The sequence below is a fragment of the Athene cunicularia genome, assembly GCF_003259725.1.
Source record: "Athene cunicularia isolate RWA chromosome 9 unlocalized genomic scaffold, athCun1 chr9_part2, whole genome shotgun sequence".
Lineage (NCBI taxonomy): Eukaryota > Metazoa > Chordata > Aves > Strigiformes > Strigidae > Athene > Athene cunicularia.
The window spans coordinates 2,406,232-2,426,054 of record NW_020799111.1 but is presented as its reverse complement, the minus strand read 5'-3'; the positions used below and the strand labels follow the sequence as shown (position 1 = coordinate 2,426,054).

General features: G+C 36.8%; 1 protein-coding gene across 3 annotated transcripts in view; it reads left to right on the top strand.

Moving 5' to 3' along the window:
• Positions 1-19,823, top strand: part of ARMC8 (armadillo repeat containing 8) — an 81,050-nt gene that overhangs the window by 37,200 nt on the left and 24,027 nt on the right. For 2 of the 3 annotated variants that reach the window (XM_026855487.1, XM_026855485.1), the window contains 6 exons: positions 4,335-4,427; positions 8,044-8,103; positions 9,259-9,339; positions 12,577-12,652; positions 12,743-12,833; positions 15,738-15,798. In XM_026855487.1, coding sequence (XP_026711288.1) covers positions 4,335-4,427; positions 8,044-8,103; positions 9,259-9,339; positions 12,577-12,652; positions 12,743-12,833; positions 15,738-15,798 — 462 coding nt within the window. The remainder of the gene's footprint in view (positions 1-4,334; positions 4,428-8,043; positions 8,104-9,258; positions 9,340-12,576; positions 12,653-12,742; positions 12,834-15,737; positions 15,799-19,823) is intronic. The other variant, XM_026855486.1, reaches the window with a different exon arrangement.

The window sequence follows — 19,823 nt, the reverse complement described above, 5'->3', positions numbered from 1 at the left end:
GTAGACTCAGTGTTGCTTACTAGGGTTGCTGGAAAGCTCCTTTGTTACTTTTACATAATAAGATGAAAAAAAAAAATTGTATAGCTTCATATTGACACATAATGACCATTCACATGGAAGTCAATAATGTCCACACTCTTTTTATTAGCTTATTTTCTGATAAACATACCAAAATTATTATAGAATTTGGATGTATTTTAGCAGAATCAAGGGGGGAAAATTAACATCATTTTCTCACAAGCATTAAGCACTCTTGCAACTTCATAAGAGTTTGTAACCTGTTCATACCCACAACATTTCTGATTTGATGGAACAAAATGAGAAAGTGTATAAAAGATCACACTTCTCAAACATATCCTTTTCTAGTCCAGAATATCTAACAATACAGTTCTTTATGTATTTGTAGAACTTCAGAGAACCCTTACGCTGTTGTTTGCAAGGATTTCTTAACCCTTATATTATGTACACACCATCATCCCTGGGGACACCCTGAGACCAGAAATGCCCAGTCAGAATGTTTGGTATTGGAACAGTCCAGTCTCATAAATGGCAAATCAAAATGCTTTTCATTACCCAATATGAACACCTTCCTATCCAGGAACTTAACCACTGAGCTGTGATGCCACACTGGTCAGTAAAATGTTACTTAAGGGAAATCAGTGTGCCATTCTCTTCCCATTTCTATAACTCTAGATGAGCTTCCAAAGGATTAGGGGCTCCATTTCTGTCCACTTACATCTTTGCTTATATCTTTGCCAAAACTCTCCAGTCTGTCACACTGCAGCCAGAAATACTCATGTGATCAGTGCTGTTGGAGCTTTAGGTGAAACTGTACTATTGCATGGTGGCGTCACTGGATAGGATGTGAAATGAAAGTTTCTTAGTTCCTTCTGTGGTGTTAGATACAGGTAGAGAGATGTGATGTATTCATCTGAGTTTAACTGAACCATTATTTTATTCAAAGATGAAAGCAATATATTTTTATTCATGATTTTGGAGATAAAAACAAGGATATGGGAAGATATGTTCTAGTAGAATCTGTGATAGTATCAGAAATCTTTTAGTTCTTTAGCTTCAGGTTGATTTCTAGTGGCTCCTGATACAAAGCTTGCCGCCTTTCACTTTTTATGGATTTCAAGTGCATTTTTAGGTAATGAAGAAGAATATAAATGTTATTCTTGTGTATTTTCATTGAAATCTGATTTTCATAAGCAATTCCACCAGTACAAGTTTAAAAACAAGACACAAAATGTTTCTACCAGCTTGGAGAAGGGAGAGTCCCATAGCCTTTTATAAGACCACTTCAGCATATTTCAGTAGCCAGATGTGTGTTGGTCATGTGATAAAGGTGACAGATTGTGTGAGTGAATTGTATTCATTACCTGACAAAAATGCAGATCTGCACCTGCCAGTATCTCTCTGTAGACAAGACAGCTGCACAGAGCAGTCCCTAAGAATTACCTGACTGATGAGGGGGTCAAATCTGGTTGCATGCTAGTCACCTGTGATTTAGCAAATAAATTAGTTGCTACTCTTCTGGCTTTCTTTTTCTCCCTAAGAACCTGAATGGATACTGACATCTATAAATTCTTAACTAGAATTTCCTGGTTAGCTGAGAGAATACCAAATTTAAGATAAGGACAAAGTCCAGTTATAAAGCAATTTATAGTAGTGGGTGCTTATAAATTAGAACCCCACCTATTTGGGGGAAGAGACCAAAACTTGACAAATGTGTTTTCTTCCTCCCCACTTCCCCAATCTAGGTTTTCTGCTTGCTGAGATCCCCAAAGTTTGCAACATTCTATGGTTTTCTAGATCAGGTAGATAGAAAAACATATGTTACTAACATTAGGGAACACTGTGTCTATGCTTCTTTAACAGTGGCACTTTGAACCCTTTTTAGCTCATGGGGATCTCCTCTGGTGAAGGGTTACTGAGCTGATGCAGATTTTTTCACTTGGCTCACTCTGCATGTATTTTCTTAGTTGTGAATTCTTGTACCTCTTACTTTTGGCAAGGGCAGTATCTCTCTCAATTTCTTTAGACTTCAACTTTTAGACCAGCATTTCCATTGTCCTTGTTATAATTTTTGAAATAAACCTGATTACATACTGGTTTCCCTGCAGGAGGTTTAAGGTCTGGCATCTTATGTTTTGAAGCTCCTGAGGTTTTCTAGCTTTACTGCATCTGAATCCTGAGGAGTCTCTTTTCTTCTCCCTGCCCTCCTGACTTCTTGATTGTTTTGTCTGAGGTGCACTTTATCACTGATAAGCCTCTTAGCATGTGTATGTATGTTGAATTGAACACTAACATGGCTTGTTATCTTCAGCTGCCAAAGATTTACAGAAAATTACAAGAATCTGTTTTAATGAATCAGATGTGTTCAACCACAGAGGAATCCTGGGTATATTGTCAGTTTGTTTTCCTTTAACTCAAAGGAGGAGACATTTAGAAGTTTTGGGGATCTGTTACGACTTTGTAAAATTGTAACATTTTTTTCTGGAGAACAAGGTTGGTTTTGGTTGCTTCTGTTTGGTTTCTCATGGATATTTTCTGCTCTGCTTGGCATATGCCTGAAACCAAATGCCCACTTAGTTTGCACACCACTGCAGACTTACTTCTGTCAGGGAGAGTCAAGAGACACTTATGGTTGTGATCATCAGCGCTATTACAACATACTTGTAGATGTAATGTCCACTATTGCCCTGCAACCAAACCAATTCCTTGCAGGCCTTTGGGTTCAGAAGTTGCAAAGAAACAGATGTGTTTGTATATATGCCATGTGTAAAGGAAGATCAATTGGAGTTATTGTTGACCAGTCCCTAAGAATACTGCTTAGAATAGTTTGTCCCTTGCTTTTTCTATGACATAAGCGTGCAGTGAGCATGAATATATGTACCTGGAAGAACTCTGGTTTCTAGTAAGTAACTTTGTAGGGTGCTAAAATGGCGAATGAGGCTGTTGTACATCAATCCTTTCCAGTTATTGAGAAACAAGCAGTAGAAACAAGTTGAGTTTATTCTTTGTGTGTTTCTTGGCTCTGCCCTGTTGTTTTCTGTTGAGAATTAGGTGGCTGGAATGTTGGCAGCAAAGCTTTCTAAAAGAAGTCTGCAAATTTTTTTTTATATATATATATATATATATATATGAAAAATAGCAAACAATAAAAAATAAATATTACAAAGCTTTGCCTAATCTCAAATACATTTACAAATAGGATAGACTTACACATGTTTATTTTGCTAATATAAAAAAAGTTTGATTCGAAATTTCCCAATTAGGAAATAAAACTTTTCATAAACAGCTGTGTATCTTTGAGGCTATAGTCATTAAAACAATCAAGCTACTGCTACTTCTGTTACTGTAGCAGTAGCTGAGGAGCATGAAGATGTTGCTCTTAGTTGTAAGCCACCTCTCCCTCATCAGAGGGCTGCAATTCATAATTCTCCTGCAGGTAAAACAAAGAGTCTCACTTGTTTAGGGTCAATATAGCATAAGTTCTTTGGAAAGGAAGACTCATGCAGTCTTTCATCTCTTCTGTCCAGCACACTTTATTTCATGGAAGTATTTTAGTTTACCATCTTTCCAAACTAAAATGACTAGTGTTTTTAATATCCCTGCAGTTGCTGGCACTAAAATGGACAAAGTAACTGAAAGCTTTAAAATGTTGTAGTTTTGTAACTTAACACAGAGCTTAAGTAACTGGCTGTGTTTTCAGAACAGTATAGTGATTTTCTTTTGCTGATTTATTTGGAATTCTCTGTCATTAGTGTCACACACAATAATAATGTCTATAGCGTGTGTTTGACTTAAAGACAAAGGAAATTACAGTATTAGCCCACATGAATTGGTTAGAAGGTGAGTGCCACAGAATTCAGGGTGGACTGTACATTGTTCAGCCTGGCACCTTGTTCCCTTCTCTGCTCTTTCCTACTTGGAGCTGAAATGAAGAGGTAAGTAAATCACACTCACAGTAAGGAAATACTAAGGAGACTCCTGTACTAATTGCTTTCAGTGAACGTGTTTCCACTCAGCATGGTTTTTTTTCCACATTCCTTTATTGTTTTCTCATGAAATAAAGATTTTGGAGACAAATCCCTGAGGTTTTATACCTAACTTTTATTGACCTTTTATTTTTTCCATGAGGCTCAGAACTGTCACTCATGCCTTGAAGTCTCTTCTGTACTACTTCAGTGGTATTGTCCTGTGTTCGTGCAGGTTTTGGTGGAACGGAGAACACAGAACGCAGAAACGGGAGTACTCGTGACAAAATTGAAAGAAACTATGCTGAAATACAGTGTTAATGCGTTTTTTCTTTTCTTACTTGTTTCCAGGATGCTACAGTTATCTCCCACCTCATGGCACTGCTCAGTAGGTCTCGATATACACAAGAATACATATGTCAGATCTTCTCACATTGCTGCAAAGTAAGAAAGAGAATACATGTTCTTTATGCAACTTGTATTTCTGGTATAAAGAAACTGTGTAAAATGATACTGCCTTTTGTGGCAAGAACATTAGGACAGTAATGACTAAACTGGTTTTGTTTTGGATTTGCTGACAGATTTATTGAGCTTGATATATGTTTCTCTACAGTAAAAATATGCAAATAAGTGCTTTTTTTATAGGATGTGTATATGTATTTACACCTTTGGCTCCTATACAAAGACAAAGTCTAGGCGAATACCAGTCCTCAGTATAAATATATATTCTGAGTATAAATTTTGTAAGTCTTACATTTTTCTCTGGAAGTCTCGAGACAGTGTGAGCATCTTTTTGCAGAGGTCTTGCGTCTGCTTTCAAGACAGCTGATTTAAACCCAGATAATGTTTTCTCAGAGGTACTGTAGGTGGAGAGGAATTAAAATGCTGTTCTCAGTTGAACTCTATCGGTTACAGGTTTATCCAGAGACATGTTCATTCCTGCTATACAATGCAGTCCTCTTGGGAGGAGGGTATGGGAAAACTAATTTAAAACCAGCAGTGACCCCACCCCAAACACAGAGGGGTGTTTGTCTTTCCCTCTCCTCCTCTAAGTTTCCACACACCAATGTTTTTTGTATTATTGTTGCTTTTTTTTGTAGGTACTGTACCAACAGGTTAGACAGTAACTATCAAAATAATTCAATGTAGGAAATCAGATTTGAACAGCATCTTTCCCTTTTAGAAACAGTTTAAGATATCATAAATCATACTTATCTCCCGGAGCAACAATAAAAAGTTCCAAAATTCATGGGGTTTTAAGTATTTACTTTGAAAACTATATTTCTACTTTATCACTATGAGTCTTCTGGAACTCTGAATTACTCCTTTGTTAAAAATTTATTTGTCTGTACTTTGACTTATTTATGTACATTCATCCAATTTCATTTCTTCTGTTAAGTGAAGCTGAACACTGAAAACTGTAGCGGTAGTGTGATATAAAAATGTAACTCGGCTGCTAATATTTACTGAACTGTCTAAAAAAAATACTAAGCCAAACTCCTACATGGGGCTGTGGAAGTTCAGATCTATTGCTAATACTGGAAAAAGAATTTGTTATTTTAAGAAGAAATACGCTCCAGTAAGGCATGTCATGTTTATGTGGCCCTTTAAAATGTCCTTAATAGACTGAGTAGCTTGAACAGGTAAAAAATTGGGCCATGCTGGCTTACAAGGAAAATGTATAGGACTGATTATAGGGTGGTGTAGCAGTCAGTTTATACAATCAGGGGTTAGCTCTGTAGCAGTATGAACCCTGTTGGCTCTGTGAGAACTGCTGAGTAACTTCAGGTAATTAATCCAACATGAAAACAGTTATTGTCATCTTTCTCCACAGGAGTTATTTCCTTGTAGCTCCACTAACTCCTGATGACTTTCATATCGAGTAGACTGTTATCAAAGCAAATGCCCATTCACTTAACAAGAGCAGAATAAGGAAAGTCCTATGAACGCACTCTATTGTTTTGAATGCCTCTATACCCCAGATTTCTCTTGAATAAATTTTGCAGTGAATATTTTGAAAAATCCCAGGTTTTGGAAAGAAAAAATTGTGTGAACAGATAGGAAGGTGATAGAATCTGGTAGAAACATGAATGTGCAAGAAAAGCAGAGTGATGGGTATGAGTATTAGGAAATAGTTGCATTTACAGAACAGACATTAGCTGCATAACCAAAAATATTTGAGGTTGAGTAAACAGATCATCCCCTGTTAAAATGATCAGGAAGTAATTTATTTCTTGTCCAGGGTAATGCAGCTATTCAGCAAAAATCTAAAATGCCCTCTTCTTTCTTTTTGGTTTAGTTCTTGGGGTTCAGGTCTAATTATCAAGGTCAGTTGTATTTTCAGCCATAACCAAACATCTAAAACAGTGAAGCAGAATTTACGGGGGATTTTCTGATTTATATGGATAGGCAAAGTATGCTCTTAGATTTAAAAAAAAAATCAAGAAAAAATACTAAAAATTTCCATAGTCCATACATTTTTAATAAAGACTCCATCTTCCCCAAAAAAGGTCATGAGTTAGAGAACCTTTCTAATTTTTTTTCCTGAAGAAATAAGTTACTATAAGCTTTCATATTTAGGTAAGGCTTACCATATATTATAAGAGTTATTGATGCTTATATTTCTCTTGTCTTAGTAGATTTTTTTTTTGTTAAACTAGTAGTGACACATCATAGCTCTTACCCTCCTTGTTCCTGCATACTGTTCTCTGCTTACATCTTGTGCATTCATTTTTTCTCTTCCTTTCCAGAGTCTTTATTTGGTTGAGCTTCTCAGGTGTTTGTTTTTTTTTTCACCTGCTTGAATTTCCTTGGAGAATCTCAGGCCTGTTCTCTTGAGCTAGGAAATCCTTAATTCAGCTTCCTAGCATATTGCTGCTATTTTCTGCTTTTACTGTATACTTTTACTGCTTCTCACTGCATTTTTAGAGTTAAAATTAACTGATGGAAACATTGACCCTGGAGAAGAGCCATCCTAAGCAAGGGAAAGTGTTGATTTACAGAGAGCGCAGATGCAGATTTTAACTTGCAGAGCCAGGATTCTATCAACATATAAGCAAATAAGTAAACTGAAGTCAGGTTGATGTACATTGTATGCTAAGATGCAAGTCAAAATCTACTTTTTAAGATTCTCTCTTATCACAGTTGATTTGTTTCCAGAGAAAGTGATGTGAGTAGGTAAGCTTTTACTATTTTAATGGTCAAATTAGGAAGGTAAGGTATGCATTTGGAAACACATGATTTTATGAATAATTTGAAAAGATAGTTCTGGAACTTACATTTGTATGTGGTGAATCCCTGCATAAGTCATAATTTCACCACAAGTTTAAAATTAAAATCTTGTGTCTGGGAAAGATCCAGGATAAAGCCTGTAATCAAAGCAACTTCCTCCCAAGCCCGTTCTGAGTGTTTTCTTATGTGATCTTAGGCCTGGTGTTGGGTCCGTGAACCAAGGCACATTTGCATTTAGATACCTGCTTTTAAAATTTCATTGTGGAATGAATTGTTACGTTGTTCTATCCTATTGCTTTATTGAAAATTGACATTTTATGATGGAAGATCATGCAAAAAGTGTGATTTCTATTGCTAAAATATGTTGTTCGATCGTATTTGGAGAAAAATATCACTGTAGTAGGACTGGTGCCTTGAACTCTGTTGGTATACGCAGAGAAACAAAAGCAGAAGGCCTTGCTATTAAATTGGTACCTGAGCTGCTTGAAAGTGATACATTATATTCTCAAGTTTTCACATTTATATTTGAAGCTGTCCTTATTTATGGGTTAGTGCTTAACCTGATTGTGTGTTAAACAAGCTGGATTGGTGTGTGCAAACAGAGTGTGTACAGATGAGATATTTTCATGTACATCTAGTTATCCAACTAGGAATACACCCAAGTATCACCTCTGTATATGCATTTGTCCTGTTTGTGCTGAATTTATCACCTGCATCTCATTGAAAAATCACTACTACTTGTGAATTACTAGAACTATTTAGGTCAATATGATTTCTTTTACTTTAATTTCATTCTTTTTTTTCACATATTTTAATATCTGTTCTTCAGCTTCAACACTGGCATAGCTGCGGCTTTAAATCATTGCCTCAGCCACTTCTGTGTGCCAATGTAAGTTGTTTTCCTACTTCAACCATGCTGTTTTAATTGCATTTTTTGGTAGAAAGCTCTTGGTGGCAGTAGCAGCTGAAGCATCTCTTAAAGCACCAGATATGTTACATCTAAAAGTAATTTTATGCTTTCTTTCTTAGAGGTAAGGGATGTTCTAAAAATGTTCTTTTGAATATAAGAGGAATCTGATATCAGCTGTATCTAAAATGTGAAAATAAAGCATTATTCATGCATATGAGGGTGTATAGATGTGCTCATAAACTCAGCTGGGTTTGAACAAAAGATTAACGAGTGAAGATACTTTCTTCGCTTGCAGATTAGTCAAGAAAATGCATCGAGGTATGATTAATGCAGGGACATTTGAATTTAAATTGCGCATAGTCCATGCTCTATGCAAAGATGACTAGAGTCATGAATCTACTTCTAAAGAGGTGTTTATAAGTCACGGATCAGATCTAACAAAAGACTGTTTGAGGGTTGAGATTTCGTGTTGTTTTTTCCAACCTTGTTGACCCATGCAATCCTACAGAGATTCTGAGCCCTTTCTACTGCAAAATTCAGTATTTGTGCTTTTTAAATCTTTGAAAAAAACTGATGTATCAGCCATTTCTGACTTAGATCCTGAAATCATTAAATGATGGCTGACTAGATTTTTGGCTGACTATGTTTGAAACTAAAATAGTCTGTAGGAGGAAAATACAAATCTATTCTCAAAGCACTGTCACTTTTCTGTCTGGAAACAGTTTCAGAATTAATTCCCTCTCTTCTGGACTTAGAATTGTTGAAACTGCTTAATACTACCAGTGAAGAAGACATTAGAGACTGGGGATCTTTTATATGATTTGTAGAGAAAAGCAGGAGCTTTCGATTGCTTCCAGTATGAAGAATAGAAACATAAGTACTCTATCCATGCTTTTTCATTTGTGAAAACTAATTGCATTGCCTATTGGAGAAAAGAGTGAAAATGGTTACAGGAAAAGGATAAATGCCATAAAAATAAGAGTTGGACTTATTTAAAAAAATTTGTATGCCAGCTGATTACAAAGTAAATGTTAGTAAATCTACTTTTAATATTTAACAATAAGTTGCAGATAGTGGAAACCTCTTGCATATTCTTTTAAAAAAATAAACCATGTTTTATGTTTTCCTTTGAAGGGTCCAGATCACCAGACAATCTTATTTAACCATGGAGCTGTTCAGAATATCGCACATCTGTTAGTCTCCACCTCCTACAAAGTAAGACATCAAATTTATTCCATGTTTTACATGTATTTATGAAAGGAATCCATATGAAGATTATAAAAACTATGTCTGTGCGTATGAACTAAAACGATAAACAGGTATAGTTTGTATTTCTAGGAGAACACTTGGTTTTACTTGTATGGATTTCTGTCAAAACAAGACCTATTGTTTTGGAGTGATCTTTAAACTTGAAATACAATTAATTGAAACAGAGCTGGCTGTCATTGTTCCAGAAGAGAACAGTCATTTGGCAACCCAATAAAAATGGTCTAATTTGTTGAAAAATACGTGACAAAGAAATTAAGCTGAAGAGAAGGAAATGTGAGCTGTCCTAAACAGAAGTCATACCTGTGAAAACATGGACATGCGATGTGGAGAGATCACCAGCTACCTGTTTTGTGCTCACTGAATTTACTGCATCTCCCCTCCATTCTGTTATGTTTAGAAAGTCTGTCCTGGACTATCTAAAGGTAGCACCTCTGGGGGAAAGCATCATATTCTACCTGTAACATGGTGGCAAGGAGGGTCAGCTGGCTCTTTTCAGTCTAAGGCCAAAATTTCAAATCCTGAGCACAGCCTTAGGAGTCTGCTGTAGATTAGTTAATAAAATGTTTGAGTGCATAAAATGCTTTCTGAGTCTCTTCTGTGAAGTTTGAATTTTTGAGGGCTAATAGATGTCTGCTAAGCAAGTAATTTTGATATCTGAAGCCAATCCTGTGATCTCTAAGCAGTTCAACTTTCATGGACTTTCTCATGAAGGTATCAACTTCTCATCCCCCTTGTATGAATGTCATCATTCTGAAAATAAAGTATCTAAATTTATCTTGAGTTCTTTTTATTACAATATATAATACAAAATATCTAATAAGTTTTCATGCCATTTTTATTTTAAGTAGGCTGTTTTCTGATTGATTGAGACTGGATAATTGGGCTTGTCTATTCTCAACTCCTGCCTAATACAGAACATTCTTGATAAAGTATCTTTTGCCTGGCCTTTTTAACCCTGTATAGTAAGGTGAATTTTCCAGGCTGTGTTTGGCTTGGAACCTTTTCCAATGGCTTTGAACCTTCCCTAATTTTTTCAAAGAGCTGCTTTAAAATAAAGACATCGGAGCAAGGTAAATTTTTCGAGTTGGATTTTCACCAGCAGTATACATGTAGAATTGCATTAAAATACATATATATAGTCCTACCTTACTGGAGAGATATATAAAGCATTCTCTATTTTCTCCTTTGCTAGTTTGGTCAGGCCTTTAAATCATACTGAACTGTTCTTTGTATGCTTTCCTCTGTTAATACTCTTGGGATTAACAGCTCCATTGTGGTTTTAGCTGCTTTCTCAGTGTTCTGCAGTAATTGGATGTTCTCAGACTTCTAATGTAACTGATATGGCTTGTATTCTACAAAAAGTCTCATTCTCTTACTTCTCTATCCAGTTTCTTAATATTCAGCCTAACAAGAACTTGACAGGATAAGACAGCATTTAAAAAATGTTGCCTACTTTTCAAAACTTACATTAAAGGCCAACAAGCTATCTCAGATGATTTAGGCAATAGGACCACATAAATAAACAGCAGAAACTCTCAAAATGGGATTTCAGTTCCCATGATGAGAGTTTGTCTAGGTCTGCCAGGAGAATGGCCTATTATTTTTCTTCCTTTGGTTTTGGAATTGTCCCACAGCCAGCTGATTCTATAAGTATCTTTCCTGTGTGTTATATCATTACAAGCATGCGTTTCCGTGACTGGTGAGATGTCTAACACAAAGGGACCACAGTTTTTACAATGGCATTACAGATAATGGTTTCAAGACCATATTTACGTATTTTTCCAAATGCTTTCATTCCCTGTTTCTCATGTAACTACTGAACTAGTTTCCCTTAAGTAGACATTACAAGCAAAGAAAGTCATCACAGTAATTTTAATATCTTTAATAGAGCAGTATTCTATAAAATAGTTAATTTCCAGCTAGACTTCAGTTGTTCTTATTAGAGCCTTTACCCCCTGACTTCCTTCTGGCAGGAGTACAGCTCTTGACTTGCGGATTTAACTTTTTTCAGTACAGATACACCATCTCTGCTTCCTGCTGCTTTGAAGCATACACTGTATTAATTAGATATCCTGCAAAATGAATGGAAGTGTTGTCAAACAAGGCTTTTGTTCTGAAGCCAGATAGCCTAGCATCTGTGCATCCTGACTAAAACTTCTCTATTACTGATAAGAAGGGATCTTATTGGCTGTGATTAGATATAAAATTAATGCACAGAAGCGTGATTGTCTTTACTGTTGTTGTCTACCCATGGACTTCCATGTTTCTAAGACTTTTTGTGGAGGATGGGCCTAAATCGAAAGCAGTGTGTGGTTTCTGCAGTGATGGGATTCTTTAGGTCAAAATCTTGTTCCTTTTGCTTTGTTTTCACACTAAGAATGCAGTAACAGAAACACAGAAGGATATGGACACAGTTGAAATACATGCAACCATAGGTGAAGTTGAAGGCTAATACCTGGAACTAAATTAGATTCTTTGTCTGGGAAGATGATAATAGTTGGTCTTCCATGTCAAAAAAAAGAGGCTATAAAAACTTACAGCTTAGTGTGAATAGGTAACCATGAAATATTGTTCGATTAAACCAAGACAGGGTTTTGGACAGGAGGAGGGAGATCCAGCATGAAGAAATTAGTGAATCCCTTTTTGATACAGTTGATACCTGAGGCTGTGCAATGGCAGTAAAACTTGTGATATATATTTGTTTTAAGATTAGTTTAGAATCACTTCAACTGATGGTTTGCTTCAGACATATAATTAAATTCACCTTTAAAGACTTCTAAATATAAATTTCAACAAGCTGTATTTCTGATTCTCTTATGTACTTATGAGTCCTGGAAAGGAAAAGTACTATTGTTATGATATTTCTATTCTTTTGTTGTTTGCATGTATGTGAGGCATCATAAATAAGACCAGTATTTCTGACTGTCTAGTTCCCAAATTCTATCCTTGCTTGTCTTTTTCACAAATAGTTCACTACATACCCTATAGAAGGATAATTCCAACAGGGAGATCACAGGAGTCAAGGTGTGAGTTGGATGTTTCCATCTGCCTTTTATTCATCACTTACATTTCTTATTGATTATACAGAATTCTTTTCTACAAATGTATACAGCAGTATAGACCAATTTTGCTTTTAAGTTAGTGTTTACATTTATACTTCATATGTATTATGTTTTTACACAGGTTCGAATGCAAGCACTGAAGTGCTTCTCAGTTCTAGCCTTTGAAAACCCACAGGTATCAATGACTCTTGTAAATGGTAAGTATAATGCTGCTGTTGCATATTTGACTCTCATTTTATTGACTGGCTGAATCAGAATTACTTGGAGTTCTCTTTCATTGCTTGCAGTGTCGGTTGATGGAGAATTGTTACCGCAAATTTTTGTGAAGATGTTACAAAGGGACAAGCCTATTGAAATGCAGCTCACATCAGCCAAATGGTAATTTTCATCAAGAATTAGAATGAAATAGTATGCAATTTAATACTTTTTAACCATTCTCTTTTTGCTTGTTGCAAAGTAATATGTGATCTAAAATGTTTATAGATGTTAATTGCTTTATCTAAATCCTTGAAGAAGGGGTCCTCATCTAACAATTTTTATAGCATAATTTTCATTCTTTACTGTGCATAAACACAAAAAAATGTTGCTGGGCAGTAGTGTTGTCAGGAATGTGTATTCAGACATGGATTTTCATAAGCTGAACTGCAGTCTTCATTAATAGCTTGGATTTTATGATAGTTTACTGTGAATAGGCTATGGTCAGTTGTATGTCCTTATGGAGTATAGTAATGAAATATCATCATGTAGTACAAGTTAATGTCCTTGTTGCACCACTGTTAAGAGGACTCAGATGACTGGGACTGTGCTGTGTTGAGAGCTGTATGCACTAAGATAACAAGAGAGCAGAGCTAGTCCACTCTTCCCAACTCTTAAATAAAATAGATTATTCTTTAAACTTCATGTGCTCATACAGCATAATTAATGTTATTAATTTTATAGTTCGAATCAAACTTTCCCTGCTGGTGTGGACAAGTTTTGATGCGTTCATATTCGTCATGGCTTTGTACCCTGTGACAAAACATGACTAAGTCCTCTAACAGCAACACTAGGGTTATACTCACTTCATAAGCGGGGAATTGACTCCCTTTAAGACCCTTTTCCTTATGTTGTGTTGTTAATAATGAAATAAATTATTTCAGGGGGTTTAAGAGATAAAATTACCCATCACTATTAACTGCCAAAATTAAACGTAACTCAGGAGTTTAGATACTGATGTATTGTTTGATTATTCTTTTAGTTTTTGATGCCTTATTTTTTGAACCTGGATCAGTGAGTTCTCTGATTCAGTTCACTGTACAATTTCACTGACACTTATTTCAGTGCAAGGTCTAGAGATTCTGGGTGAGGAACGAGTGGGGTGGGTGGGATGGCCTCTTTTGAAATGTGGCCAGGTTATGATGACTTAGCCCATTCATAAAAGCAGTTATAAAGATGTGTACGTGTGTGGAGGTTGTTTTAGGTAATCCCACTCCATGTGGGAGGTCTGTTTGAGGACCTCCCACACTCCCTTCCAACCACAATTGGTCTATGCAATCTGGTTTTACTGGTTTTGTTAGGTAGCTTTTAGTGAAGAAAGCAGGTTAAATTAACTGTATTGTAGCAGTCTCAGTTCTGGCTGATTTATGTGTTTCATTGAGAATTCAGAGAATACATAGAGAATGAAGTATTAGAAATTATTTTTTTGCTGATCTTGAGATAAAAGCAGTTGATAAGTCATGAAGGCAGATTGGAGTTAAAAGAATTGTTCTGGCTTTGGGCTGTTTCCTTGTCCTGGGATGAATGCTCCCAGATCTATTGGTGCTTTCTACCTACAAGTGGAATCAATAACTTTTTCTGCTAAAAGTACTAGAATTGCTTCCAGCTAAGTCAGGCCTATTTTACCTGAAGTAAAAATACTTTCTTATTTCATGTTTGAAATAGAGCTACTTTGTCTGGCAAATAGGGTCTAGCTGCACTAAATGTTACCTGCAAGATGGGTGCTTCTCTCCTGATTGTTCAGGTGTGAAAATGAGCATTTCCTGCTGTCAGCCCCAAGGCTTGGACAGTAAAAGTTTATAAAATTATCTCTATGCTAACAATCAAATCTTATCATTAATCTTCCGAGAAATAAAGACTTCTGATTATGGGATTTTAGCGATGTCAGTCATTGGTAGGTGTTTGGAACAGGATCAGTGATTACATTCTAAGAGGTGAAAGAACTCTCTTTTGACACTTGGAAAGGGCTCAGGGATGCATCGAAACACAATATGGTTACGGTACGTTAGCATATTACTGCTCCTTAGCTGAGCAATTATAATTGACCCTATGTACGCTTCTAACCTGCCCAACTGAGAGTTGAAACATATTGGTTTTACATCACTTTTACTGAAATTCAGTTCTTTCTTTCACCTCAACTGTGGCATAATAAAAGCCAGTTACCATGGCTTAGTTCAAAAGCTAAACCAGAAGATACTTGACTCTTCCTGCACTGAATGTAGAGCAGTTACCCTCCAGCTTCATTGCATTTCCTTGTAGCAGAGCAGGTAAAAACTATAAACTGCTTAAATGTAAATCACTTCTATTGGTGAGTGAACAACTTCACAGTTTTGGTAGCTTGGAGCACATGTATAGGTAAATTAAAGCAGCTTATGCATTTGTCTGATGATGTGTGTCAGCATTGTAGTTTGAGAACTTGGAGTTGTCATAGCCACTAAGTTTTTGTCTAATTAAACAAAATTTTTAAATGTTGGTTTGGTTCAGTGTCAGACTTAACTGGGTTCATCATTAGCAAGGATGTGCTTATTCCAGGAGAGTGTTAAGATATGCCTGTGGATAAGCATCACGATGATACTACAGCTCACAGACTAATGCAAAGCTTGAAGGGTTTCTCACTAAGCTGTCAGACTACCAAGCCTATATTGTTTCTTTCCTGATTGTTTTAAGTGCTTGTCCATGCACTGTACAGCAAAGAACAGGTCTATGTATATTTCTCCTTTATCTTAGTGTAAGTTGTTCATTTTGAGGTGGTTTGTTGGTAAAAGAGGTTTGTGGATCTATCAAGTTTGACTAGTGTGTGGTATATGTATTGATTGGTGCTCCAGCATGATGTCCTGTGCTAGAAATATTCTTAAAAATACACCTGTAGTAGTTTGTGTGCTCAAGTCTAGTAAGCACAAATGTATTCAAATCAGTGGTAGAAAAAAGGGGGAGTACATTTCATGAGTACAGTTGGTTGTTCTGCAATGTCTTTAAGCGCATAAAAACCGATGATGGGTGAATGTGTGTTTTGTTATGTTGTTACAGCCTTACTTCCATGTGCAGAGCTGGAGCAATACGGACAGATGATTCTTGCATCGTTCTTAAGGTGAGATGGTTAAATGGTTTTCTGTTTAAAACGTTTTTTTCACATAGGGCGATTCTGGTTTTATTTGTCTTGGAGGAAGTAGCACAAAATCTGTTACACTGAAGATTTCAAAGCACCAAGTTCCCCTGATTTTTTTAACTTAAAATTAGTTGCCTAGTTTCCCTTTGTGTCTTTAGACATTTATAGTGACATGGCATTCTAAAGAAATTTTAAATGAAGAATCAATATCCAGGAACAAATATCTCTGAGTTTGACAAACATCTATTTGAGGTTTGTAATCATTTCAATAACCATTTGTAAGTAACATGGAAACAACAGAGACCTTGCCTTGGTCTCTGTATATGAACAAGGCACTGGTTTGTCTTTCAGTAGCTTATTTCACAAGACTTAAGTCAGAATACTTGCACAGTCTATACATGGAGTCTGTCACAAGCAGATGATTTCTCAGGTTTCACAATGTTTTTGTACATTTGTCTGCTTCATACGTTGGCTAGGAAAAGATGTTATTAAAAAGATAAACTGTCATGCTGAAATATTGGATTTGATTTTCATACTGCATGTGACTTTATAAGGAAATTCAGTAAATGAAACTTCATTAAATGCCATGGGAATGTAGTCTCGTTCCTAATAGTCACACTTCTATAGCTAGTCAAAAGAAAAAAAAATAAGCTGTTGATGAGCAAACATATCAGCCAAAGATCAGATGATACTAACACTGCTTGTTTCTCCATGAGATACTGAAGTATTACTGTAGTACTGCAATAAGAAAACATGTTTGCTTTCTTTGATAATTACTGTAGCAGTCTGGCAGACCCCAAAGCTTTTAGTACGGTTTTCAGCATTCTTCATTCCAGAGAATAACACGTAGTTCAGACTGGAGGAAATGCCATTTAAATGCCTGAATTTTTTTTTTTTTTTCCCCCCATATGTGCCCCTGTACTGAGATTGAGAAGACCACATGTGCTCTTGGAATGAGCCTAGCAAGTGAAGGATCTAATCAGCAAAGCAGTCATTGTCAGGATTTGATGGTGTGAGATCTGAGACTCTGGCAACTTCTTACAGGAGTTCTTTGTCTTTGGCTGTGAAGGCCCTTCTGTGGTCTTCACAAACAAACAGCTACTAAGTGTATGCGTGACCTCAGAGTGTGCTGCAAGTCCATGGCAATGCTGATAGTTGTGTGTACTGCTTAAAGCAACAAATACCACCAAAGGCTACTGATGAGTATCTTCTGACTGTGGTCTGGTACAAACCCCTGGTGGCTCCTGCAAGCTTACATTTCAGGCTGGAAAACTATCACCATTAGTCCTATTCTTCACCAGTGCTGGGGAAAGAGTAGGTTGTATGTAAAATACTGCAATAAGAAAGCATATTCATTTCTTTCAATATCCATGGCAGTAGAGTCTGGTCTATCTACAGCTTTTGTTAGTGGGATTTTGGTATCCATCATTCCAGTCAATGACAGATGAAAAATCTGTATGTTGGCTGAGACAAAGGCCCATCCACCCTCCTGTCTTTTTACGCAAGAAAGTCCAAAATGCAGTTCATTCCAGTGTTGATACTGGCATCTGTTCTGCACAGGCATCTGCTCTTATAGGAATTGAGGAAGCCAAGCTGCATCCTTCTCCCTCGTTCTCCTCCTTAGCTTTTTTTCTAGTATGACACTCCAGTTCCCTGAACTCTCGTCTTCTTACAGCACCTCCAAACTGAGGTCTCTGGTTCCATGCTCCCAACCTATCTCGCTCCTGCAAACCTCATTCTTCTTTTGAGAATTTATTCTCTTCAGAAATCCCCCACTGTGGGTTCCAGAACTGTTCTGCTCTGGGGAGAAGACATGCGGGACTGGTGCTGTAGGCAAAGGCAGGTTATTGTTGATAGCTGGCTGCAAACTGTCTGTGTGGAGCTACGCATGCTCTGCCACGTGGGCCGAACGGATAACTGCAGTGCTTCCAAATCATTATGAACTGATTTGCTTGCCAGCCCGCAGCAATAGGAGCACTTCCTTTCTCATGGAAACTGCTTCAGTGCAAATAAACGTTTTAAGCTGTGGACTAAAATTTCTTGTAATGCTGGAGTTAGACGAAAGAGTGAGAAGAGGAGGAAGGCACACAACCTTGCTGCCTTGGTAAACAACTCAGGTAATTTCTTCTTTTTTTCCTGGGGTCACTCCAGGAGCTCATAGTTTTTTGATAACACACTGGCTCGTTCTGTGGTAAATCCAGTCAAATTGTTTGACCTCTGGTGAGCTAAAACAAAGCAATGCCCTCCTTAGTTTTCAGAAATTACTGAAGAGAACTTTGACCCTTTGCTGTCAAATTTTCTTTATTTGGAGGACAGCCAGGGATGTGTGTTTCCAAAAGATTTTTGATTTATTTCCACTGCCCAGTTTGAGTAGTGGGTTGGCCTGTAACATGTGGGGGAAAAAAAAAAATCTCAGTTGAGGTGGGGAGAAGGCAGAGGAGGCTGTTAAATAATTGATTTGATTGGAAGGCAAATTTCTTTCTCTGTATTCCTAATAATAAAAGTGACTTTGTCCAGATAACCCTGACACATCCCAGCAATACCATATGAATTAAGTATTCCATCTTTACTGTCCATTTTCAGACTACTATCTGCTGGCCAGTAAAGGTCAGCTGTGCTTTGTGGCTCTTCTTCTTACACCTCTAATTGAGTCCACTACTCCTCTGCATTAATGAGGTTGTACTGACCTGTAGCTCTAATAGAACAGCTAAAATATGTCTTTCAGAATTCTTGATTTTGTTTAATTTTAAACACATGGAATTGCCAAAAGTTGAAAAGTATGTGATTTGTGTTTCTTGGGTGCTTGCAGCAAGTGACTTAACAATGTCTAGCCCTTGAATTCCAAGAAATAGCTTATTTCAGACAGTTTGACCTTGGAAAGAATTGGGAAGTACATATCTTTGTGATTTAGACATGGAATTCCACTTATTTTCTTTCTTATTCAATGAAAATGTCTTTTTTTTTTGATACCTTATGTTCAGCTTCCATGATTTTATTTATGCTAGCCTCAGTATTTAATATACCTTATGCCAGCTCGGTAATTGAAACTGGTGATATTTAAACATTATGGTGTAGTTCTGAATTGTACAAATTAAAAAGTATAGTAATAATTAAATGCCTGAAGGCTTTTAAAGCAAACTTCGAACAAACTTGCAGAGGTCCTAGAAATTTCACTTTTGGAATGAGGTAATTTTTGAGGGCTGCTTAAATTTGCCAACCCTCAGGAGCTGTCATCCTTTGACAGAGTTCTGGTGAACTTCCTAATGAAGCAGAAGGTCCTTCGGTGTGTCTGTGCTATTAGACCCGGTTTTCAGTTGTTCAGGCTGAAAGTCTTATCTGATGTCTTAAGTGGCACAGATTCAGTGAGGAGGTGCTTTGGCTCACTGGATTAGGCACATGTTTCACAACCTAAATGGTAATCCTTGTGGTAGTATCTATTTTTTTAATAAATGTGGGCAAGTCCTGTAAATCTGTTTCCTTACCTGTGGCATGGAGGTAACATATTTATCTGTTTAATCATTTGAACAGTCAATGGATAAAAAAACATAACTCTCAGAAATATTTTCTACTAGTGTAATTCTGTTGAAGTTGGTGGAGTTACACAAGAAAAACCTTGATATTATTCCTTATCTGTTTTCATACTTCTGCTTTGTGAGGCTTGAGTGAACAGAGGCCAAACCCCTAGAGAGTTGGTCTTTCCAGAGTTAAGTGCTTTTCAATGAGCTTCAAGTAAAGAAAGATTTGTTTGGTTTTAATATTTAAGATGGAGAATGTATCACAAAAATTCTGCTATGTGAGTGTTACCAAGGTAGGGGAGTATGTCAGGATCAGGCAGAATGGACCTGGATTACAAGTAGATTTCATTTCTGGTTGACCAGATATACTACTTACAAGTAGTCCTCCCTTCCCTACTACTTGTAGCAGCCAGCATGGCTCAAGGAGGTCCTGAGATTATTTTTGACTGCATTGTCCTTAGTCAATCCTCAATCACGAAAGAGCAGGAAAGG